Source organism: Mobula birostris, chromosome 5, assembly GCF_030028105.1.
Source record: "Mobula birostris isolate sMobBir1 chromosome 5, sMobBir1.hap1, whole genome shotgun sequence".
Taxonomy (NCBI): domain Eukaryota; kingdom Metazoa; phylum Chordata; class Chondrichthyes; order Myliobatiformes; family Myliobatidae; genus Mobula; species Mobula birostris.
This window is the reverse complement of record NC_092374.1, coordinates 74,434,887-74,453,647: the sequence shown is the minus strand read 5'-3', so window position 1 is coordinate 74,453,647 and position 18,761 is coordinate 74,434,887. Positions and strand designations below refer to the sequence as shown.

Sequence of the window (18,761 nt, the reverse complement as noted above, 5' to 3'; positions counted from 1 at the left end):
CAGGCTTCAGTCTCCACAGAGATCAATTAAGCCTCCTTAGTGATGCCATCACTGTAGGGAAAGTCATGCCCAATAATCCAATTGCAAGTATTAAAAGGCAGTATAACTGTTCTGTCAGAAGTTAGGACATCCCGTGAAGGCATGCTTCGCTAAGCAACACGTCATGAGAAAATGGCAGAATTCAACCATCAACTCCACGCAAAGAGATGGCTGGAGTGAAGAAGTGGGCACTCTTTTCCAAATCCATGACATGGGCCAGCAAAACCAGTCTCCTTACTTGGTTATAGTTACAGTGGAGAATTTGCCCATGAAATTTGAACTGGATGTAGGTCAGCCCTCACTTTGGTAAGTAATTTATCCTTGCGCCAGATTCCAAAATTACAACTACTGAACTCGAAGTTCCTCAGCAATGCTGGAGATAATGTGGACATGCATGGAGTGTTTACGGCAAAACTGGTTCACCATGGGGACCTGTTGCACTCACCCATGCATGTCGTCAGGGGGGAGCAATAACTTAACCTGCAGGGCAGAAATTTGATTATAAAGATGCCATCAGTGATGTCCTGCATTGGAAGGAACCCTGCAATGAATTCTTTATTACAAAAGCATCAGCAGGTTTTCAACCAGCCAAAATTTTACAAGGTTTGTCCAGTACCATGTGCAGTAGGCCCAAAGGTAAAAGAAGAAATTGACCGATTACAGAGAGCAGATGTGATACAGTTGACCATGCAGGAGCTTGCATGCCTCAGCGACCTGGAGAGCTATGTTGGCTGGAGTCAGGGCTTTATGTTTTGGCTCTTGGTAGGGTCATCCATGCCTAAAAAGTCAAAGGGTAGAAATCAAACTAAGAGTGGTCCAGTAGTCCTCCAGTTTCTTTGCACCTCTGATTTTTGAATTTTCTCCCTGTTTAGAAAATAGTCCAAGTCTTTATTCCTTCCACCAAATTGCATGACCATAAACTTTCCTACATTTTATTCCATCTGCCATTTCTTTGCCCACTTTTCTAATGTGTCTTATCCTTTTGCAGACTCCCTGCTGCGCCAACACTCCCTGTCCCTCCGCCTACCTTCGTATCGTCTGCAGACTTGGCCACAAAGCCATTGATTCTGTCATCCAAATCACTGACATATAACATAAAGCAGTCCTAACACCACCCCTGTGGAACACCACTGGTCACTGGCGGACAACCAGAAAAGGCCCTCTTTATTCCCATTCTTTACTTCCTGCCAGTCAGCCAATCTTTAATCCATTCTAGTATCTTTCCTGTAATACCATCTTGTTAAGCAGACAAATGTGTGGCACCTTGTCAAAGGCCTTCTGAAAATTGAACATCATGTGCTTCCAAGTATACCGAAACCTCATCCTTAATAACAGACCCCAACATCTTCCCAACCACCGAAGTCAGGCAAACTGGTCTATAATTTCCTTTCTTTTGCTCCCTTCCTTCTTAAAGAGTCGAGTGACATTTGCAATTTTCCAGTCTTCCAGAATCATTCCAGAATCTAGTGATCCTTGAAAGATCATTACTAATCCCCCCACAATCTCTTCAGCTATCTCTTTCAGAACCCTGGGGTGTAGTCCATCTGGTCCAGGTGACTTACCTACCTTCAGACATTTCAGCTTCCCAAGCACCTTCTCCTTGTTGTCGGCATATATGAGGAAACTGTAGCGACCAAATTAAGGACTCATATACTTGCCCTAACGGCACTTTGTGCATTACTGTGATATTCTGGTGCTGTTGCAACTTATTTTCTGCTACTTATCTATTTAATACTGTTTTTCTATTACTGTCTTGTTTTATCTACCGCTTTATTTAATTGCCTGAGGGGAAGCCAAACAGAGTTTCATTGTACCTATGTATAATTACAATAAAGATCATTCAATTCAATTCAAAGTGAGTGATCACAGGGAGAACAAGCAAACTCAATACTGACAACACTAGAAGTCTGTGAATATACTTCACGTAGCTGTGACGTAGCAGCTCTTCTAGTTGTGCCACTGTGCTGCTCTACAAAGTAGCTTCGATTAAGCCTGAAACTTCATGATTTTCAGTCTTTGGAAATTATGAAGGCTGGGTGATTTTTCTGAATTTTTACGTTTATTTCACCATGCCTGCTTTTACCTTTATATTTTCTGTAAATTAATCATTTATGAGTATTTTAAAAAATTCTTCATATGTTTTGATGTTGTGCAGGTGTATGCTGCTCTCTCTCCCTCTCCCTCTCCACCACCCCCCCAAAAAAAAAGAAATAGAAGCAGGATAATCATTTGGCTCCTTGTGACTACTCCATTTTAAAATTAGATCATGGCTGAGTTTTAGTTTGATGCCTCTTTTCCTTAATTTCTTTAAAGTCCAACAATGTTTCGACTTCTGTCTTGACAATGCTCGGTATCTGAATTTCCATGGCCCTCTAGTGTACAGAATTTCAAAGGTTCACTATCCTCAAGGTTTAGAAATTTCATCTCACCTTGGTCCCAGATAGCTGACTTCTTTCATTTGAAATAGTTCAAAACATCCCAGTCAAGGGAAACATCAACCTTGTCTGCCCTATTAGCATTCTAGTCTGGCAAACTTCTATTCCAGTTCTGCTCTTTAAGGTATAACCTTCTTTGCAGAGGAAGAAAAGATCAATTAAGATAAATGATGACAAATGATATCCACATTTTCCAGGTACGTTCTCACCAATACAATTAGAACAAACTATAATGCAATTGCTTTCTATACTGGATATAAACTTTAAGTGAGTTGTGAATGAGTTCCTAATCAGCGCCCCAAACATTCCTCAGAACCTCTATGTTTTAAAATCCTCAACAATTTTAACTTAGTTCTTTCTCATAGACTGATATCTTTTCCCTTTCAAGTGTTTATCCAATTCCTTTTCTAAAGTCACACTTAATCTGCCTGTTGCATTCTTGTAGGGTGTGTATTTAAGATCTTAACAACTTTTTTCTTGCTAAATACAATACTGTGAATTCTGGCAGAGGAAACAGTTTCTCCCATGTACTTTATCAAAACCACTAAATATTAATTTCCTCTTTAAACCTATTCTGTAATGAAGAAAAGAATAAAGAATTAATCTAACCTGCACGTTATGGGATTTTTCCTATCTGAATTTGAATCTGCAGATTGGTAGCATGTATACAAATGTTTTATGTTAAAAGTTTCCTTAATTCAAATTTTATTTGTGTTATTTGTTAATGTTGGAACATAAAATATAGTGTTTACCTTTAATTCAGATATCTATTTCTTTGTGAGTTGGCTGGAGAAATACCACAAACAACATGAGGATGCTGTCAGCATTAAGCAGAATAAAAAATTAGGATTGTTGCTAATCAACAACACCTCTCTGAAGGAGAAATTAATTCCATCACCTCTGCTGTGTCTGAAGGTAAACACTGGCCTTTATCATCATTTATTTAATGTCTCTTAATGATATGCATTTGGTGAATCATCCAGATTTAGGTTTTCTGCTGCATCATTTGAGTAAAAGTGAATCAAAGTGATTAGTAGGTAATGTGAACAAACATCCTTTCACCAAAATGGAGGACCATTAGATCCTTCCTTCCTTTCAATTTGCTTATATATATACATAGAGAGAGAGAGTTTTTTTAACTTTTCATGAGATTAGATGAAATAATACTTTCAGCCAGCAAGACCAGAGTCATAAACAATTGAAAATCTGCAGATGCTGGAAATCCAAACAACACACACAAAATACTGGAGGAACTCAGCAGGCCGGGCAGCATCTATGGAAAAAAGTACAGCTGATGTTTCAGGCCTTCGGCAACCTTTTGGCAGGACTGGAGAAAAATAGCTGAGGAGTAAATTTAAAAGGTGTGTGGGGGGGGGTGTTAGAGAAACACCAAGTGATAGATGAATCTTGGTGGGGAGGGATGAAGTAAAGAGCTGATTAGTGAAAGTGGCAGAAGGCCATGGAAGAAAGAAAAATGGGGGGAAGAGCACCAGAGGGAGGCACTGGGAGGGCAAGAAAATAAGGTGAGGGAGGGTAAGGGAGATGGGAAATGGTGAAGTTGTTGGGGGGGTGGGAGGCATTACTGGAAGTATGAGAAATTGATGTTCATGCCATCAGATTGGAGGCTACCCAAGCGGAATATAAAGTGTTGTTCCTTCAACCTAAGTGTGGCCTCATCATGACAGTGGAAGAGGCCAGGGATGGACATATTGGAATGGGAAGTGGAATTAAAATGGGTGGCCACTGGGAGATCCCACTTTTTCTGGTGGACAGAGAGTAGATGCTCGGCGAAGTGGTTTCCCAATCTATGATGGGTCTCCCCGATGATGGGTCTCACTGATATACAGGAGGCTACACTGGAAGGACTGTTTTGGGTCCTGAATGGTAGTGAGAGAGGAGATGTAGCACTTATTCCATGGACTGTCACAGCTACCTGGACTATACCTCATCCCACCCTGCTACTTATAAAAACGCCATTCCCTTTTCTTTTAGAATGAGGCTTTTCACTCTAGAACAAAGGCGATGTCTCCTTTTTTCAAAGAAAGGAGCTTCCCTCCTCCACCATCAACACTGACCTCAACTTCATCTCTTCTATTTCATGCACATCTGCTCTTGCCCCATCCTCCTGCCACCCTACCAGGGATAGGGTTCCTCTTGTTCTCACCTACCACCCCAATGGCCTCTGCGTCCAGCACATAATTTTCCAAAACTTCTGCCATCTCCAATGGGATCCCACCACCAAACATGTCTTTCCCTCCCGCCTCACTCACTGTTTTCCACAGGGATCGCTCCCTACATGACTCCTTTGTCCATTCATCCCTCCCCACTGATCTCCCTCCTGCCACTTATTCTACACCTCCTCCCTCATTACTATTCAGGACCCTAAACAGTCCTTCCAGGTGAGGCGACACTTCACCTGTGAGTCTGTTGGGGTCATATACTGTGTTCGGTGCTCCTGTTATGGCCTCCTGTATATAGGTGAGACCCGCTTTAGATTGGGTGACTGCATCGCTGAGCACCTACGCTTTGTCTGCCAGAAAAAGCGGGATCTCCTAGTGGCCACCCACTTTAATACCACTTCCCTTTCCCATTCTATGTCTATCCATGGCCTCCTCCACTGTCATGATGAGTCCACACTTAGGTTGGAGGAACAACACCTTATATTCCATTTGGGTAGCCTCCAACCTGATGGCATGAATATCAATTACTCAAACTTTCAGTAAAGCCTCCCATGCCCACCTCCTTCATCATTTCCCGTCCTCTTTACTCTCCCTCACCTTATCCCCTTGTCTGTCCATTGCCTCCCTTTGATGCTCCTTCCCCTCTTCTTTCTTCCATGGCCTTCTGTCTCTTTCACCAATCAACTTCCCAACTCTCCCCCTCCCCCTCCAGGTTTCACTTCTCACCTGGTGTTTCCCTCTCCCCTCCCCTCACCTTTAAAATCTACTGTTCAGCTTTTTTTCTCCAGTCCTGATGAAGGGTTTCAGCCCGAAACGTTGACTCTACATTTTTCCATTGATGCTGCCTTGCTGGCTGAGTTCTTCCAGCATTTTGTGTATGTTGTAAGACTGGGGTCATTTCTGTGCCAGGAATTATATATGTAGAGTTTTTAAGTTTTTGAGAGATTAGATGAAATAATACTTTCAGCTAACAAAGCCAAGATGTGAAGTGAGAAGGAGATCTCACATTTGAACTGCTGACTTTAAGTTTTTATTGTGATGTTCTTCCGTGAGCTTTAATCTTTGTTCACTTTAATTTAATACCTCAGATGCTCCTCGATATTTTGTACTAGCTCATCTCATGTGATTATAAGCAAAATGGACTTATCGATAATAGCTAATATCACACAAAGAATAGTCTAGTTCTCTAGTTTATATCAGTCACATGGAATCCCTGAGGATTGTAGTTGATCTTATATATTTCAGATAGTACCTGCATCAATGTTACCTTTAGCAAATAATCTATTTATAAAATGTCTATATAGAGTTTAACATTAACACAATGTCACTTAGCATAATTTATTTAATTGGTAGATACATTTATAAAGTGAAAATTAAAACAATCTTAATTCTCTTGTGATTAAGCAAATATGAAGGTCTTCGGTTAAGGAAAGATTATTGCACGTGGGATAACTATACAATGCATGATTCTGTTTCCATTGCCATATATTGCCATATCTACCTTTATAATGGAAACTGTCAATGTAAATGTCCATCACATTAGTTACATAGTCTTGTCAATTGTAGCCATGTTGCAACTCTATTGATACATGTATTTAAAGAATAGCAACTTTACAGTGCTTTTCTATTACATAGTGATCATAAAACTTTTGAAAAGAATGGCAGGAAATGTATAATAATTACAATGATTAATAAAATTTTTATTAATTAGTATAACTTGCATTCTGTTCTTTGGTATAACCCTATGCCATTTTGAGTTAGTACACATTGAAAAAAATCAGTAATTTGTAAATTAAAAAAATTATATTATGTGGTCACAATTGAAGAATTCAGCTTCCTTGTAACTTTTAAAATTCTCAAACAATTGGGATGTTTTTATTGTGTACTAGTTCAGATCTGGTACTGGAATAAGAGATAAATACAATGCTATTTCTAAACAAAATTAACGGTTAACATTTAACTGGAAAGTTTAACACTTATTTGTGAAGTGTCTTAAATAATCGTGATTACTTGTAATGGGCGAACAGCACAAAACTTAAAACAAAGTCAAGAGGAATTGTAATACTCCTGCTAATATTTTTATTTGATTTTTTTTCTGATTAGGCTATTAATGATATACTTCCAGTTATTGCCAAGCAGAAAACAGATGCTATTATTCGTGAACTGCAAGATGCTGAATTTAAACTTGAAATTGTTCCAACTGCTACTATGGAGTATGTAAACAGTTTGCTATTCCTTGATGAGATGCAAGAGAGGGTATGTGGAAATATATTATAATAAATACTTTAAAATAACAGTCATAGTTATCACCATGAAGAGGAAGGTTTTAGTTTATTGTTTTTTGCAACAACAGAATGAAGTAGGGCTTGGGATTTTACCATTCCAAATTTGTTAGCAACACTAAAAAGGCATATTCTGCATAAATTAAAGATAGTGGGTATGATTCACTTTGTACGTCAATACTGAGTTTGTTTTTGAAGAACTGTTTTCCTATTCAGTGCAATTTGTGGAGAAAGAAAATGATCACCCACCTGATGTGGAAAGAATGCATTTTGAACTTGCTTCTTTAAATGAACTATTGTGCTGAACATACATATCTAATTTAATAGTTGCATTTTCAGTTTTGTGATTTTGCAAATATATACATTTGTGAATACTCAAGCAACACACATAAAAGTTGCTGGTGAATGCAGCAGGCCAGGCAGCATCTCTAGGAAGAGGTACAGTCGACGTTTCGGGCCGAGACCCTTTGTCAGGAGAAAACACACCCTCTCCTTTTTCTCCCTTTGTCCCTCTCACTATACTCCTTGGCCATCCTCTGGGTTTTACCCCTCCCCCTTTCTTTCTCCCTAGGCCTCCCGTCCCATGATCCTCTCATTTGTCTTTTGCCAATCAACTGTCCAGCTCTTGGCTCCATCCCTCCCCCTCCTGTCTTCTCCTATCATTTTGGATCTCCCCCTCCCACTTTCAAATCTCTTACTAGCTCTTCTTTCAGTTAGTCCTGACGAAGGGTCTCAGCCCGAAATGTCGACTGTACCTCTTCCTAGAAATGTTACCTGGCCTGCTGTGTTCACCAGCAACTTTTACGTGTGTGCCTTGGTAGAAGGTGTTAGTGGGTGATAATAGATATTTTATTTCATATTGGATGCCTGTGATCAGTGGTGTGTTGAAGGGATCAGTGCTGGGTGTACTATTGCTTGTCACCAGCATTAAGAATTTGGACAAGTATATAGTTGCTCTAGTGAGTAAATTTATAGATGACCCCAAAATTGATGATGTAGTGGACTGTGAAGAGGATTATCAAACACTACAATAGGATCTAGATCAGCTAGGGAAGTGGGCCAAAGATCGGCAGTCTAATTTAACTTGGAAAAGTGCAAATTGTTGTCTTTGGTAAGTTAAACCATGACTTAGACTGTGAATAATAATTCCCTGGAGAGTATTGCAGGACAGAAAGACGTAGAGGTACAGTTACATTTTTTCCTGAAAGTGGAGACACAGGTAGACAGGTTGGCGAAGAAGGCCTTCATCCATTAGAGTCCCAAGTACAGATGTTAGGATATCACATTTCAACTGTATAAGTCGTTTGTGAGAACTAATGGAGTATTGTGTGCAGTTCTGGCTGTCTAGTTATAGGAAAGATATTGTTAAGCTTAAAAAGAGGCAGATTCATGAGGATTTTAACAGGACTGAAGAGCCTAAGCTATGAGGAGAAATTAAATAGATTGGGACATTTCTTTCCCTGGAGCCAAGGAAGCTGAGGGGTGACTATATAGAGGTATATAAAATCATGAGGAGAATAGATAAGGTGAATGGTCAATGTTTTTTTTTCTCCCCAGCATAAAGGAATGTAAAACTAGAGGCTGGAGGTTTAAGGTGAAAGGAGAAACATTTGTCAGCATGGAGTGGTTGAGCTGCAGGGACTGTATCTGTGCTGTGGAGCTATGACTCTATAAAAATGGATTAGTGGTGATGCCCACTGACTTCCAAAAACAGCAATCAAACATACAAGGCAATAAAAATCATATGGCAACTTTCCTTTATTGGACGAAGTGTAGACAATAAATGTAGAGTTTTCATGTTTTAGAACTGCATACAAAGTGATGTAAGGGCATTGAAAAAGACTCATAAGGCCTAGTTAATTTAGTTGTGAGAGATGAGTAGCAAGATTGAACCCATCTCTTGCAGAGCAGGAAAAGCTGAGATGTAAATTTGTATAAAAGTCTATGCTAAGCAGACTGGGTCTTTCTTGCCTTAAGAAAGCTGAGGTTTAACCTCAAAGAGGTCTTTAAAATGGTTAAAATTTCTGTTAGAATGGATGCAGAGAAAATGTTTCCACTTGTACAGAAGAACTTATCTAGAGGCAATCAGCATAGGTCAGGGGTGGCCAACCTTTTACATTCCATGCGTCAATTTTTTCATGCACGAGTTCTATATTAACATATTTTTACAAGAATCAAATCGGGGTACAAGAGTTGTATGGTGCATCTGGACTTGTGAGTGAAAAAATTGACGCATGGAATGTAAAAGGTTGGCCACAATGGGGAACTCAGATGAATTGTCTTTATCAAAGAGTAAGGAGTAGTGAGAATGTGAAACTTGCCTCCATAGTGTAGATACATTTAAGTGCGGGCTGGATAAATATGTGAGGGAGAAGAGAACAGAGTGTGATACTGATGAACACAGATGCTGAGACACAGGATGCTTGAGACAGCACAAACACTAGTGTGGACTAGTTGGCTAAACAGCATCTTTCTGTGCTCTGAATCACATCTCATTCTATGTAAGCAAAGAATAGATACAGTACAGTCGGCCCTCTTTATCTGCGAGATCCGCATGCGCGAATTCAACCAACCGTGAATTGAGAAAACCCAGAAGTGCTCTTCCAGTACTTGCTGTTCAAGCATGTACAGACTTTTTTTTCTTGGCATTATTCCCTAAACAATGCAGTATAACAACTATTTTACATAGCATTTACATTGTATTAGGTATTATAAGTAATCTAGAGATGATCTAAAGTATACGGGAGGATGTGCATAGGTTATCGTGGATCAGGATCGAAAAAGAAACAGAAGTTCTCTTATTAAGTCGGAAAAGGTACATCCAGTATTATTTAGCGTCAGTTAGTTAGTCAAACATTTGTCTTAGTATGTAGTATATATTTTACCTTTCTATGCATATAAAATACTTAAGAAACATATGTTTCAGCGCCACAGCACTACCGAGCGCGCTCTCCATCTGTGGTGGGTTGATGTGGAGGATCAAAAACCCAATAATTAAACCACTGCGTTGCTCAGTAATAATTGTAGCTTTCATCGGGGCAGGGCCTTTCTCAATTTATCCTTTAAAATTGTTCCAATCGTTGACCGACTGTAGCCTAACGCATTTCAAATGACCGATGGCGTTTCACCTCTTTCTGATCGCTTTATTATTTCCATTCTATTTTCAATGGTGATCGTGATTATTTTTGTGAACAGAAAAACTGCGGATTCAGAGCTCTGCTGCTGGGTCCTAATGTCCACCGCACTGAGACAGGTTAAATCAGGTCCAGGGTTCTGCTGGGTCCTAAGGTCCGCCGCATGGAGACAGGTTGGATAAGGGACTTGAGCATCCGCGTTTTTTTTGGTATCCGTGAGGCGTCCCAGAACCAGTCCCTCACGGATAAGGAGGGCTGACTGTATTTCCTTTAGCAGATGAATCCGTTATCAGTATAGAAATAAAGCTTTAGGAATAAGAATAGATATGATTGATAAAAAAAAGTTTTTACCTAAAAGGAGATGGTTATCTAGAACTGGCTACCTGTTTTGATGGTGGAAGCAAACAAGTTTAACAAGAATCTCAAATAGAGTTAATTTGGATTAGTGTGAAGTATTGCATTTCAGAAAGTCAAATCCAGTCACAGTGAATGGCAGAGGCCTTGTGATTGTGTAGAATAGAGGGACCTTGGAGTACAAGTTCATGGTTCACTTAATGTGGAATCACTTGTGAAGCTTGCCTTCATAAGACATGGCATGAGGATATGGCACTGTTGTGCAGGTCACTGATGAGGCCACACATGGAGCAATTTTGGTTGCTCTGCTATAGGAAAGATGTTATTAAACTGGAAAGAGTGCAGAATAGATTTATAAATATGTTGTCAGGACGAAGGGCACTGTGAATTACAGAGAGAGGTTGACAGTCTAGGATTTTATTCCTAGGAGTATAGACTAAGAAGTGATCTTATAGGGGTGTATAAAATCATTTACAAACATTTGTAGATATAGTGGATTACACTTTTTCTCAGGGTTGGAGTATCATAAACTAGAGGGCATAGGTTCAATGTGGGGGGGGGGCAGTGATTTAATTGGAACTTGTGGAGTAACTTACACGAAGTGTGATGCCAATATGGAATGAGCTTCAGAGAAAGTGTCTGAGGCAGGTACAATGATAACTTTTAATTGGACAGGTTCATGGAATGGAAAGGTTTAGAAAGTTATGGGCTAAATATTGGGAAATGGGACTAGCTTGGATGGGATATCTTGGTCAGCAGGAACTGGTTGGGATGAACAACCTGTTTCCGTGCTGTATATCTCTGTCACACTATGATTTTATCTGGAGCTGAGCATGCAAGGCAGAATTTTGATATTTCCAGGTGGTAAGAAATTGCAGCAATGTCATTAGTATTAACTTCATTCTACATAGACAGATCATTGTATTTGGCATGTTTATAGTATAATAAAAGTAGAATTATTGAAATTTATGGTGAAGAAAGAATTTAGAGCCCATCACAACTACTTTAACCATAATAGAAATTCTCTTATATTGAAGGTCTCTTCCTCTACCATTATTTCAGGCAGTAAGTTCCATCTACCTGCAATTTGTTAAATAAAGCAACTTTGCTCTAATCCTTTAATGTAATTCAAAGCCCTAAGATTTTACTTAATACTAGGTATTATACGTAAAATCTGTTCTGACTGTTTGTAATTTTATACACCTTAATAAACTGTCTCATCAGTCATCTTTAATCCAAAGTTAACAGTATGAACCTGGCCAATGTTTTCACATGGCAGGTGGAAGTTAAACACACAGAAAGTACAGGGATCTTCAGTGTCAGCATTTGCTACAGATCTAACTGCTACATCATTTTTCATTTCTTGGATTTTTCTGAAATATTTCAAATTCAGCCTGTGACACAGGTCTATCTGTGAGCTTGGAATTTACTGGCTTATTTGCATGCTGCGATTCCCCACAGCAACTTGGTTTTGTTAATGTTTGCTGAAAATGTCAACTGCAGCAGAAAGATTGATTAAGTGGATTTGGGATAGTTTAAATATCACAACATGATCTTAACTGGATATACTGGCAGGGGGAGGGGAGGTGGAGATTACAAATGGCCTGCTTTTGTCAAAAACTTTCTAATGTTCAAAAAAAGTGGAAATGGAACTGGCCCATAGATTTAACAATCCATAACTCTTGGTGATAATTTTATATTTTTTTAGATTGAAGTCTTGGAAGAAGAATCAAGTATTGTTGTCATGATGTATCAACTCATTGAAAAGTACAAGATTGGCACAGCTCCTGAGGATCTTGCTGTATTTGCAACTCTGAAACCTTCAATATCCTCAGTTCGTACTGTAATTGATAGAGCTATAAATGAAAGAGAAAGTAATGTATCCAAATTATGTCACTGTTTGGATAAAGATATTGAAGTGCTGAACGATGAAGTCAGAGAAGTATGGCTACAAGTGCAGGTAAGTCAATAACATGATTAACAATTGCTAATTACAAACCATGTCTCTGTGGTATTCCAAATCCTCTAAGTTCATTAAATATTTTGTAAAGTCGCTGGCAATGCTTGAACCGTGCTCCATGTATCCTTTTATTTTCAACCCTTTACCCACTGGCAAATGTGTGTTGCTCTTGAGTCCAGCATCAGCAGTCCCTTGTGTTTCCTTCACCCACTGAAATAATTTGTATTTATTTATAGGAAATTTATATTGAAATTCTCTGCTTTAATGAGAGCAGCCCCAACTTCTAACATAGGTTATCTCTAATTTTAAGAAGAGAATTGGATAAATCTGTGAAGGAGAAAACAACATAAATTTGGGAAAGTCTTAGTTTTATTCTTTTTCTGGATATTGATATTGCTGATATGGCCGAGGTTTCATCAGGTACTGTCCTTGTGTAGGGTAAGGACATTCTTTTTTTAGCCATTATAGCTTTGATTCCTAGACCACCACAGATGCTCAGACTCTAATAAAGAATCAGCATGTGCAGAGCTCCAGATTATAGGTGCAATAGCATAATTGCTACATTACTTGAACTCAGTACTAAGTTTATTAGGGTACCGGCTCAGTTGATGATATTTGTATTCATATTTGTTTCTGTCTGAATATTTTTGGGGAGATAGAAGGGACCTGTTTATGAGTTGCCAACAAGTTTGCTTTAAACCAAACATGAGAAAATCTGCAGATGCTGGAAATTCAAGCAACACACACAATATGCTGGTGGAACGCAGCAGGCCAGGAAGAAGTACAGTCGACATTTTGGGTCGAGACCCTTCACCAGGACTAACGGAAAAAAGAGATAGTAAGAGATTTGAGAAGGGAAGGGGAGGAGACCCGAAATGATAGGAGGAGACAGGAGGGGGAGAGATGAAGCTAAGAGCTGGGAAATTGATTGGCAAAAAGGATACAAGGCTGGAGAAGGGGGAGTATCATAGGATGGAAGGCCTCGGAAGAAAGAAAGGGGGGAGGGGAGCACCAGAGGAAGATGGAGAACAGGCAAGGAGTTATTGTGAGAGGGAAAGAGAGAGTAAAAGAAATTAGGGATGGGGTAAGAAGGGGAGGAGGGGCATTAACGGAAGTTAGAGAAATCAATGTTCATGCCATCAGGTTGGAGGTTACCCAGACAGAATATAAGTGTTGTTCTTTCAACCTGAGTGTGGCTTCATCTCGACAGTAGAAGAGGCCATGGATTAACATATCAGAATGGGAATGGGACGTGGAATTAAAATGTGTGGCCACTGGGAGATCCTGCTTCCTCTGGTGGACAGAGCGTAGGTGTTCAGCGAAGCTGTCTCCCAATCTGCGTTGGGTCTCACCAATATATAGAAGGCCACACCGGGAGCACTGGACACAGTATATCACACCAGCAAACGTACAGCTGAAGTGTCACCTCACCTGGAAGGACTGTCTGGGGCCCTGAATGGTGGTGAGGGAGGAAGTGTAAGTGCAGGTGTAGCACTTGTTCTGCTTACAAGGATAAGTGCTGGGAGGGAGATCGGTGGGAATGGATGGGGGGGACGAATGGACCATTTATTTTCCCAACAAGCTTCATCAGTTGATCACAATTCAGTATTTCCAGATGTGTCATGAGACCTTACTTTGCTTGTTATAATTTACTAAAAACAGATGTCTCCTTTACCTAAATATGGGGAGAAGTAAAATAGAGGCTCACCCTTTGGCAGTGAAAGACATTAAATTCATAGAAACCCCTGCTGAACTTTATTTGCACTAATGAACATTGAAACTTTCAAGTAGCAAGGTAGTCAGTCAATGTACAAGCAGAGCCACCGCAAAGTGCTGCAGGTCAATTGCAAACATTGTTCCTTTTGAGACTAGTCTCAGTGTTACATAGAAGGAGCTTTCTAACTAGGTCACTAATTACTTCTGAAATGTTTCTGTCAATTCACCAAACACCACTTGTCAAATGTATAAATTTATTTACTTATTTCAAATCCCTGTTCATCGTAAACATATCCTGACTGCCAAATGCCACTCTCCATCTTAATCCCTGATATCAAGCCCCTAAATGTGCCTAACTGTCAGTGACTCCAAACTCTACCAATTCTTAATGCTAACATGTGAACCAATCACAGATTGCTAGCTCCCCCTACAGATCTCCAATGGCTGATACCCTGTCAGCTGATCCTTTTCTGACTTCTACACTGCCAGCACTGCCTCCAGTCCAATATATCACAGGCACTCCATAATCATTACTGGTCCTTAACTGTTTATCTTGTGGTTGACCCCCCACCCCACTCCTGACTCCCTCCTCTACCACCTGCATCCCGCCCGTTCCTGCTCAGTCTTGAGCATCACACTTCTAAGATACCTCCCTTTCATCCTGAGTGGACCTGGAATTAACATGTGATCTCCCCCTCCTCCTGTGTTGATATATATGAAATTAATTTCTTTCTGAATGTAAAGGGCTGTTCACAAATGTACAACACAATGGATCTCAAGCAATATTAAATATTGCAGCACCAGGCCCTCATGTTAAACATTCATGGGCCTGCCATGCACCTTTCCATTAATGCATCTTTTCTGCGATATTTATTTCGTAATAACCTCTTCTTCATGGCTGGTGAAGCACAGGAATTGCATAAGTGCAAAATACTTCTCATTTGTTCTCATCTGCATCATCCCTCAAAAAATGTTTTACCCTGGTCTTAGCTGTAACATCTCTCTTAAATGTTGTTTACATATCCTCCTCTTTATTCAGAAGTTGTTTCAGAATTTGCCAGTAACTGAATAAACACTCTTCTAGGATTTGGAAGTTGTTTTGTGGATAACAAATCAATAGAACAAAACTAAGGAAGAACTCTTCAGATTATTATACCATGTATCATCTTAGTTATTTATTAACTGCAGTTTCTTGTATTAATTTTATATAGTGCCTTTAATTCTATTAATCTATTTTCTTTGCCATATGTGTTATAGGATCCTCAGATTCTAGATATCAATTCTGACAGAGAAAACGTGCAGACCATTCTGGATGAACATCAGAGAGTCATGGATGAACTTCAAAAACGTGCATTTGAGTATAAATCCTATCAGAAGAACTTTAAGGTGACTGGTTTTAGTTATATGCTGTGACTTCATGATAGTCATTATAGCATGAAGAGAATAGTGTTGAAAAGTGTGGAGCAATACACTATCAACTGACATAACTCAGTGAGCTGAGCAGCATCAGTAGGAGGAAAGAAAATGTTGATGTTTTGGATTGAAACCTTGCATCAGGATGGAGAATGGAGAGGAAGGTCCTGCAATGTTGAGTTCCTCGAGCTGATTTTATGTTGTTCCAGCTTCCATCATCATAGTCCCTTGTGTTTTCTGTTCTTGCACCTTTTCCCATAGAATCACAGAAGGTTCTGCAAACTTGATAGAGATGTCTAAAATAAAGAAATGTTTACTTTTGTGAATGGAAAAATGCAGGTTCTTCTGATTATAGAATCAGCAAGGGGAAGACAGTTGAAACACAGTTAGTACACAACAGGTAGAAGTTTTGATAATTCTTTTAGAGAATTATTTGAGGCACATACCAATTAATAATGAAAGAATAAGTTGCAGAAGCACGCTGAGGTAATTAGGAGAAGGGCTGAGGTGTTTATTCAGAGAATGCACTGAAGAGAGCTTTGTTTCCACTGACACAGCAACTGAGTTAACACAAACAAAATGACTTGTGTCAACAAATTATTCTACAGATCTTTCTGATCAATATTAAAGTGATGAAAAGCATCTTGATTAGTTGCTTTAGGGAACAATTGCATTCATACAAAGAATGAAACACAAATGAGCATGCATTGATTCAATAAACTCTAATCCTGACAATTAACTTTGTATATTATAGTTTTAACTTCTGATTTTTTAGACTTAAAAGAATAATTTAATACTCAGGAAGGATTTTTATTATATTGGAGGATGCTACTATGTTGTATTCAATGCTGGGATCAGGATTCTATGTATATTGGTTTAGGTATATATGCTTTTCTCATAAAGTGAAAAATAACAGGCTTATTGAGTGTTGCAAACAGGAGGACCACTAGAGATCAGTAGCTTTCACCATGAAACAGAATGTAATATTTTCATGAATGTTTTTGTAGGAATTTGCTTTTACTAAATGATGTTCTGTGCATAATAGTTTTCAATGAATCAGTTGTTCAAGGAAAAATAAACCCAGCTTATCTAGTCTCTCTGGATATCTGAAACACCCCATCCCTGGCAATATTTTTGTGAATTTCCTTTGCACACTTTGTAGTGCAATCAAGTCCTTCTTACAGTGTGGTGGTCAGAACTACATACAATGCTCTGTCTGTGGTCTAACCAATGCTGTATAAAGCTGCATCATAATCGCCTTGCTAACAAAGACTAGTATTCTGTATGTCTTCATTTCTTTATCCAGCTGAGTTGGTACCTTCAGGGTCCCTTGGTCATATACACCATGGTCCCTCTGTTCCTCCACCCTTCCTAATACCACCTATCCATCACTTCACACCTGTTAGAACTAAATTCCATCTGCCTTTGCTTTGCCTATTTTACTAACTGATTAGTATCTTCCTGTCTAAGACAATTCTACTCATTATCAACAGCACCACCAATTTCTGTGTCAGCTGCAATGTAACCATTCATATCTCCTACATTCATAGACAAACTGTTAAAATGTATGACAAATATTAACAGTCCTACACAGATTCCTATGGTACACCACTGGTCACTGACTTCAGCTCACAAAAACTTGCCTCGGATTGCATAGGTTATCTCTTGGTCGATTCTCCTCAGTGTTACCTTGTCACATAGCTTACTGAAGTCCATATAGTCTATGTTAGCTGCAATGTCCTTACCAAACATTTTTGAAGTACTCAATCATGTTAGTGAGACAGACTCTCCCACTAACAAAGCCTTGCTGACTGTCAAATTTAACACTAGCTTTACAAACACAGGTTAATCTTGTCTATCAGGATTTTTCCAATAATTTCCCCACCATTGAAGTTAGACTCATGGCCTGTAATTATCAGGCTTATCGCTGCTACTTTTATTGAATAAAGGTACCAAATTTGTTCGACTCCAGTTATCTGGCATCTCACCTTTGACCAGTAAGAATTTAAGCGTCTCTGCAGGCATCCCAGAAATCTCCTCCCTTGCCTCCTATAGTAACCTGGGATACAAGATCTTGGGAATTTTGTTACCTTTAATGCCTCTAAGAATCAAATGTCACCTTGACAGATATCATTATCACCTTCTAAAGCTAACATCTTTAGGAATATGAGTGTCATCCTCTCTGGGTTTTCCAGCTACTGTGTCTTTTTCCTTTAATACTGAAGAGAAGCATTTATTTAACACCCCATCAATGTCCTCGAGTTGCATATGTACATTGCCACTTTGATCCCAAATGGACCTTAATCCTTCATGGGTGATTTTCTTGCTCTAAGTGTGTGTATAACAAGTGCAAAGTGATGCATTTTGGGAAGTCAAATTCTGGTAGGGCATATAGAATAAACAGCAGATTTCTTCAGAGCATTTATCAACAAAGAGATCTTGGGATGAAAGTCCAGAGTAGATAGATTTTGGTGAGGAAGGTTATGACATGCTTGTCTTCATTGGCTGAGGAACTGGTAAGAGAGCTGGGGTATCATGTTTCAGTTGTACAAAATGTTTGTTAGACTGCACTTGGAGTACTGCCTGCAGTTCTGGTCATCACACTATAGAAAGGACATGAAAAGGTTCATCAGGATGTTGCCTGGATTGGAGAGTTTGAGTTATCAGGAGAGATTGGATAGATTGGGTCACCTTTCCTTGAAGTGAAGGAGGCTGAGAAGTAACATAAATGAAGAATGTAAAGTTATGAGTAGCAATGATAGGGTATCTAAAATTGCAGGGCATAGGTTTAGGGTAAGAGGGAGGAAATTTAAAAGGGACTTAGACCATAAGACATAAGACAGGGGAGCCGAATTAGGCCATTCAGCCCATCGAGTCTGCTTCACCATTCCATCATGGCTGATTTAAGGTGTAAATCTTTCACATAAAGTGTTGTTGGTATTTGGAATGAATTGCCAGAGAAGGTGCTGGAGGTGGGAACAGTAACAATTTGAAGAGGCATCTTTACAAGTACTTGAATGAGTAGTCCATTGAGAGGTATGGAATTAATGCAGAGAAGTGGGATGAGTGTAGATAGGCATGATGGTCAGTGTTGATGCAGTGGGTTGAAGAGTCTGTTTCTATGTTGTACAACTCTGACTCTAAAGGGTGGTCTGGTCATGATGGACCAAGGGACCTGTTTCTGTGCTGTATGACTCAAATTTAAATGCTCTCCACTTCTCATTTATAGATTTGCCTGAAAATAGCTG

The 18,761-nt window shown here is 39.3% G+C and overlaps 1 protein-coding gene across 3 annotated transcripts in view; it reads left to right on the top strand.

Moving 5' to 3' along the window:
• dnah6 (dynein, axonemal, heavy chain 6) overlaps nt 1-18,761 on the top strand; it is a 408,231-nt gene that overhangs the window by 74,411 nt on the left and 315,059 nt on the right. For all 3 annotated transcript variants that reach the window (XM_072258211.1, XM_072258210.1, XM_072258212.1), the window contains 4 exons: nt 3,238-3,389; nt 6,758-6,910; nt 12,133-12,384; nt 15,358-15,486. In XM_072258211.1, the coding sequence (XP_072114312.1) occupies nt 3,238-3,389; nt 6,758-6,910; nt 12,133-12,384; nt 15,358-15,486 (686 nt within the window). The remainder of the gene's footprint in view (nt 1-3,237; nt 3,390-6,757; nt 6,911-12,132; nt 12,385-15,357; nt 15,487-18,761) is intronic.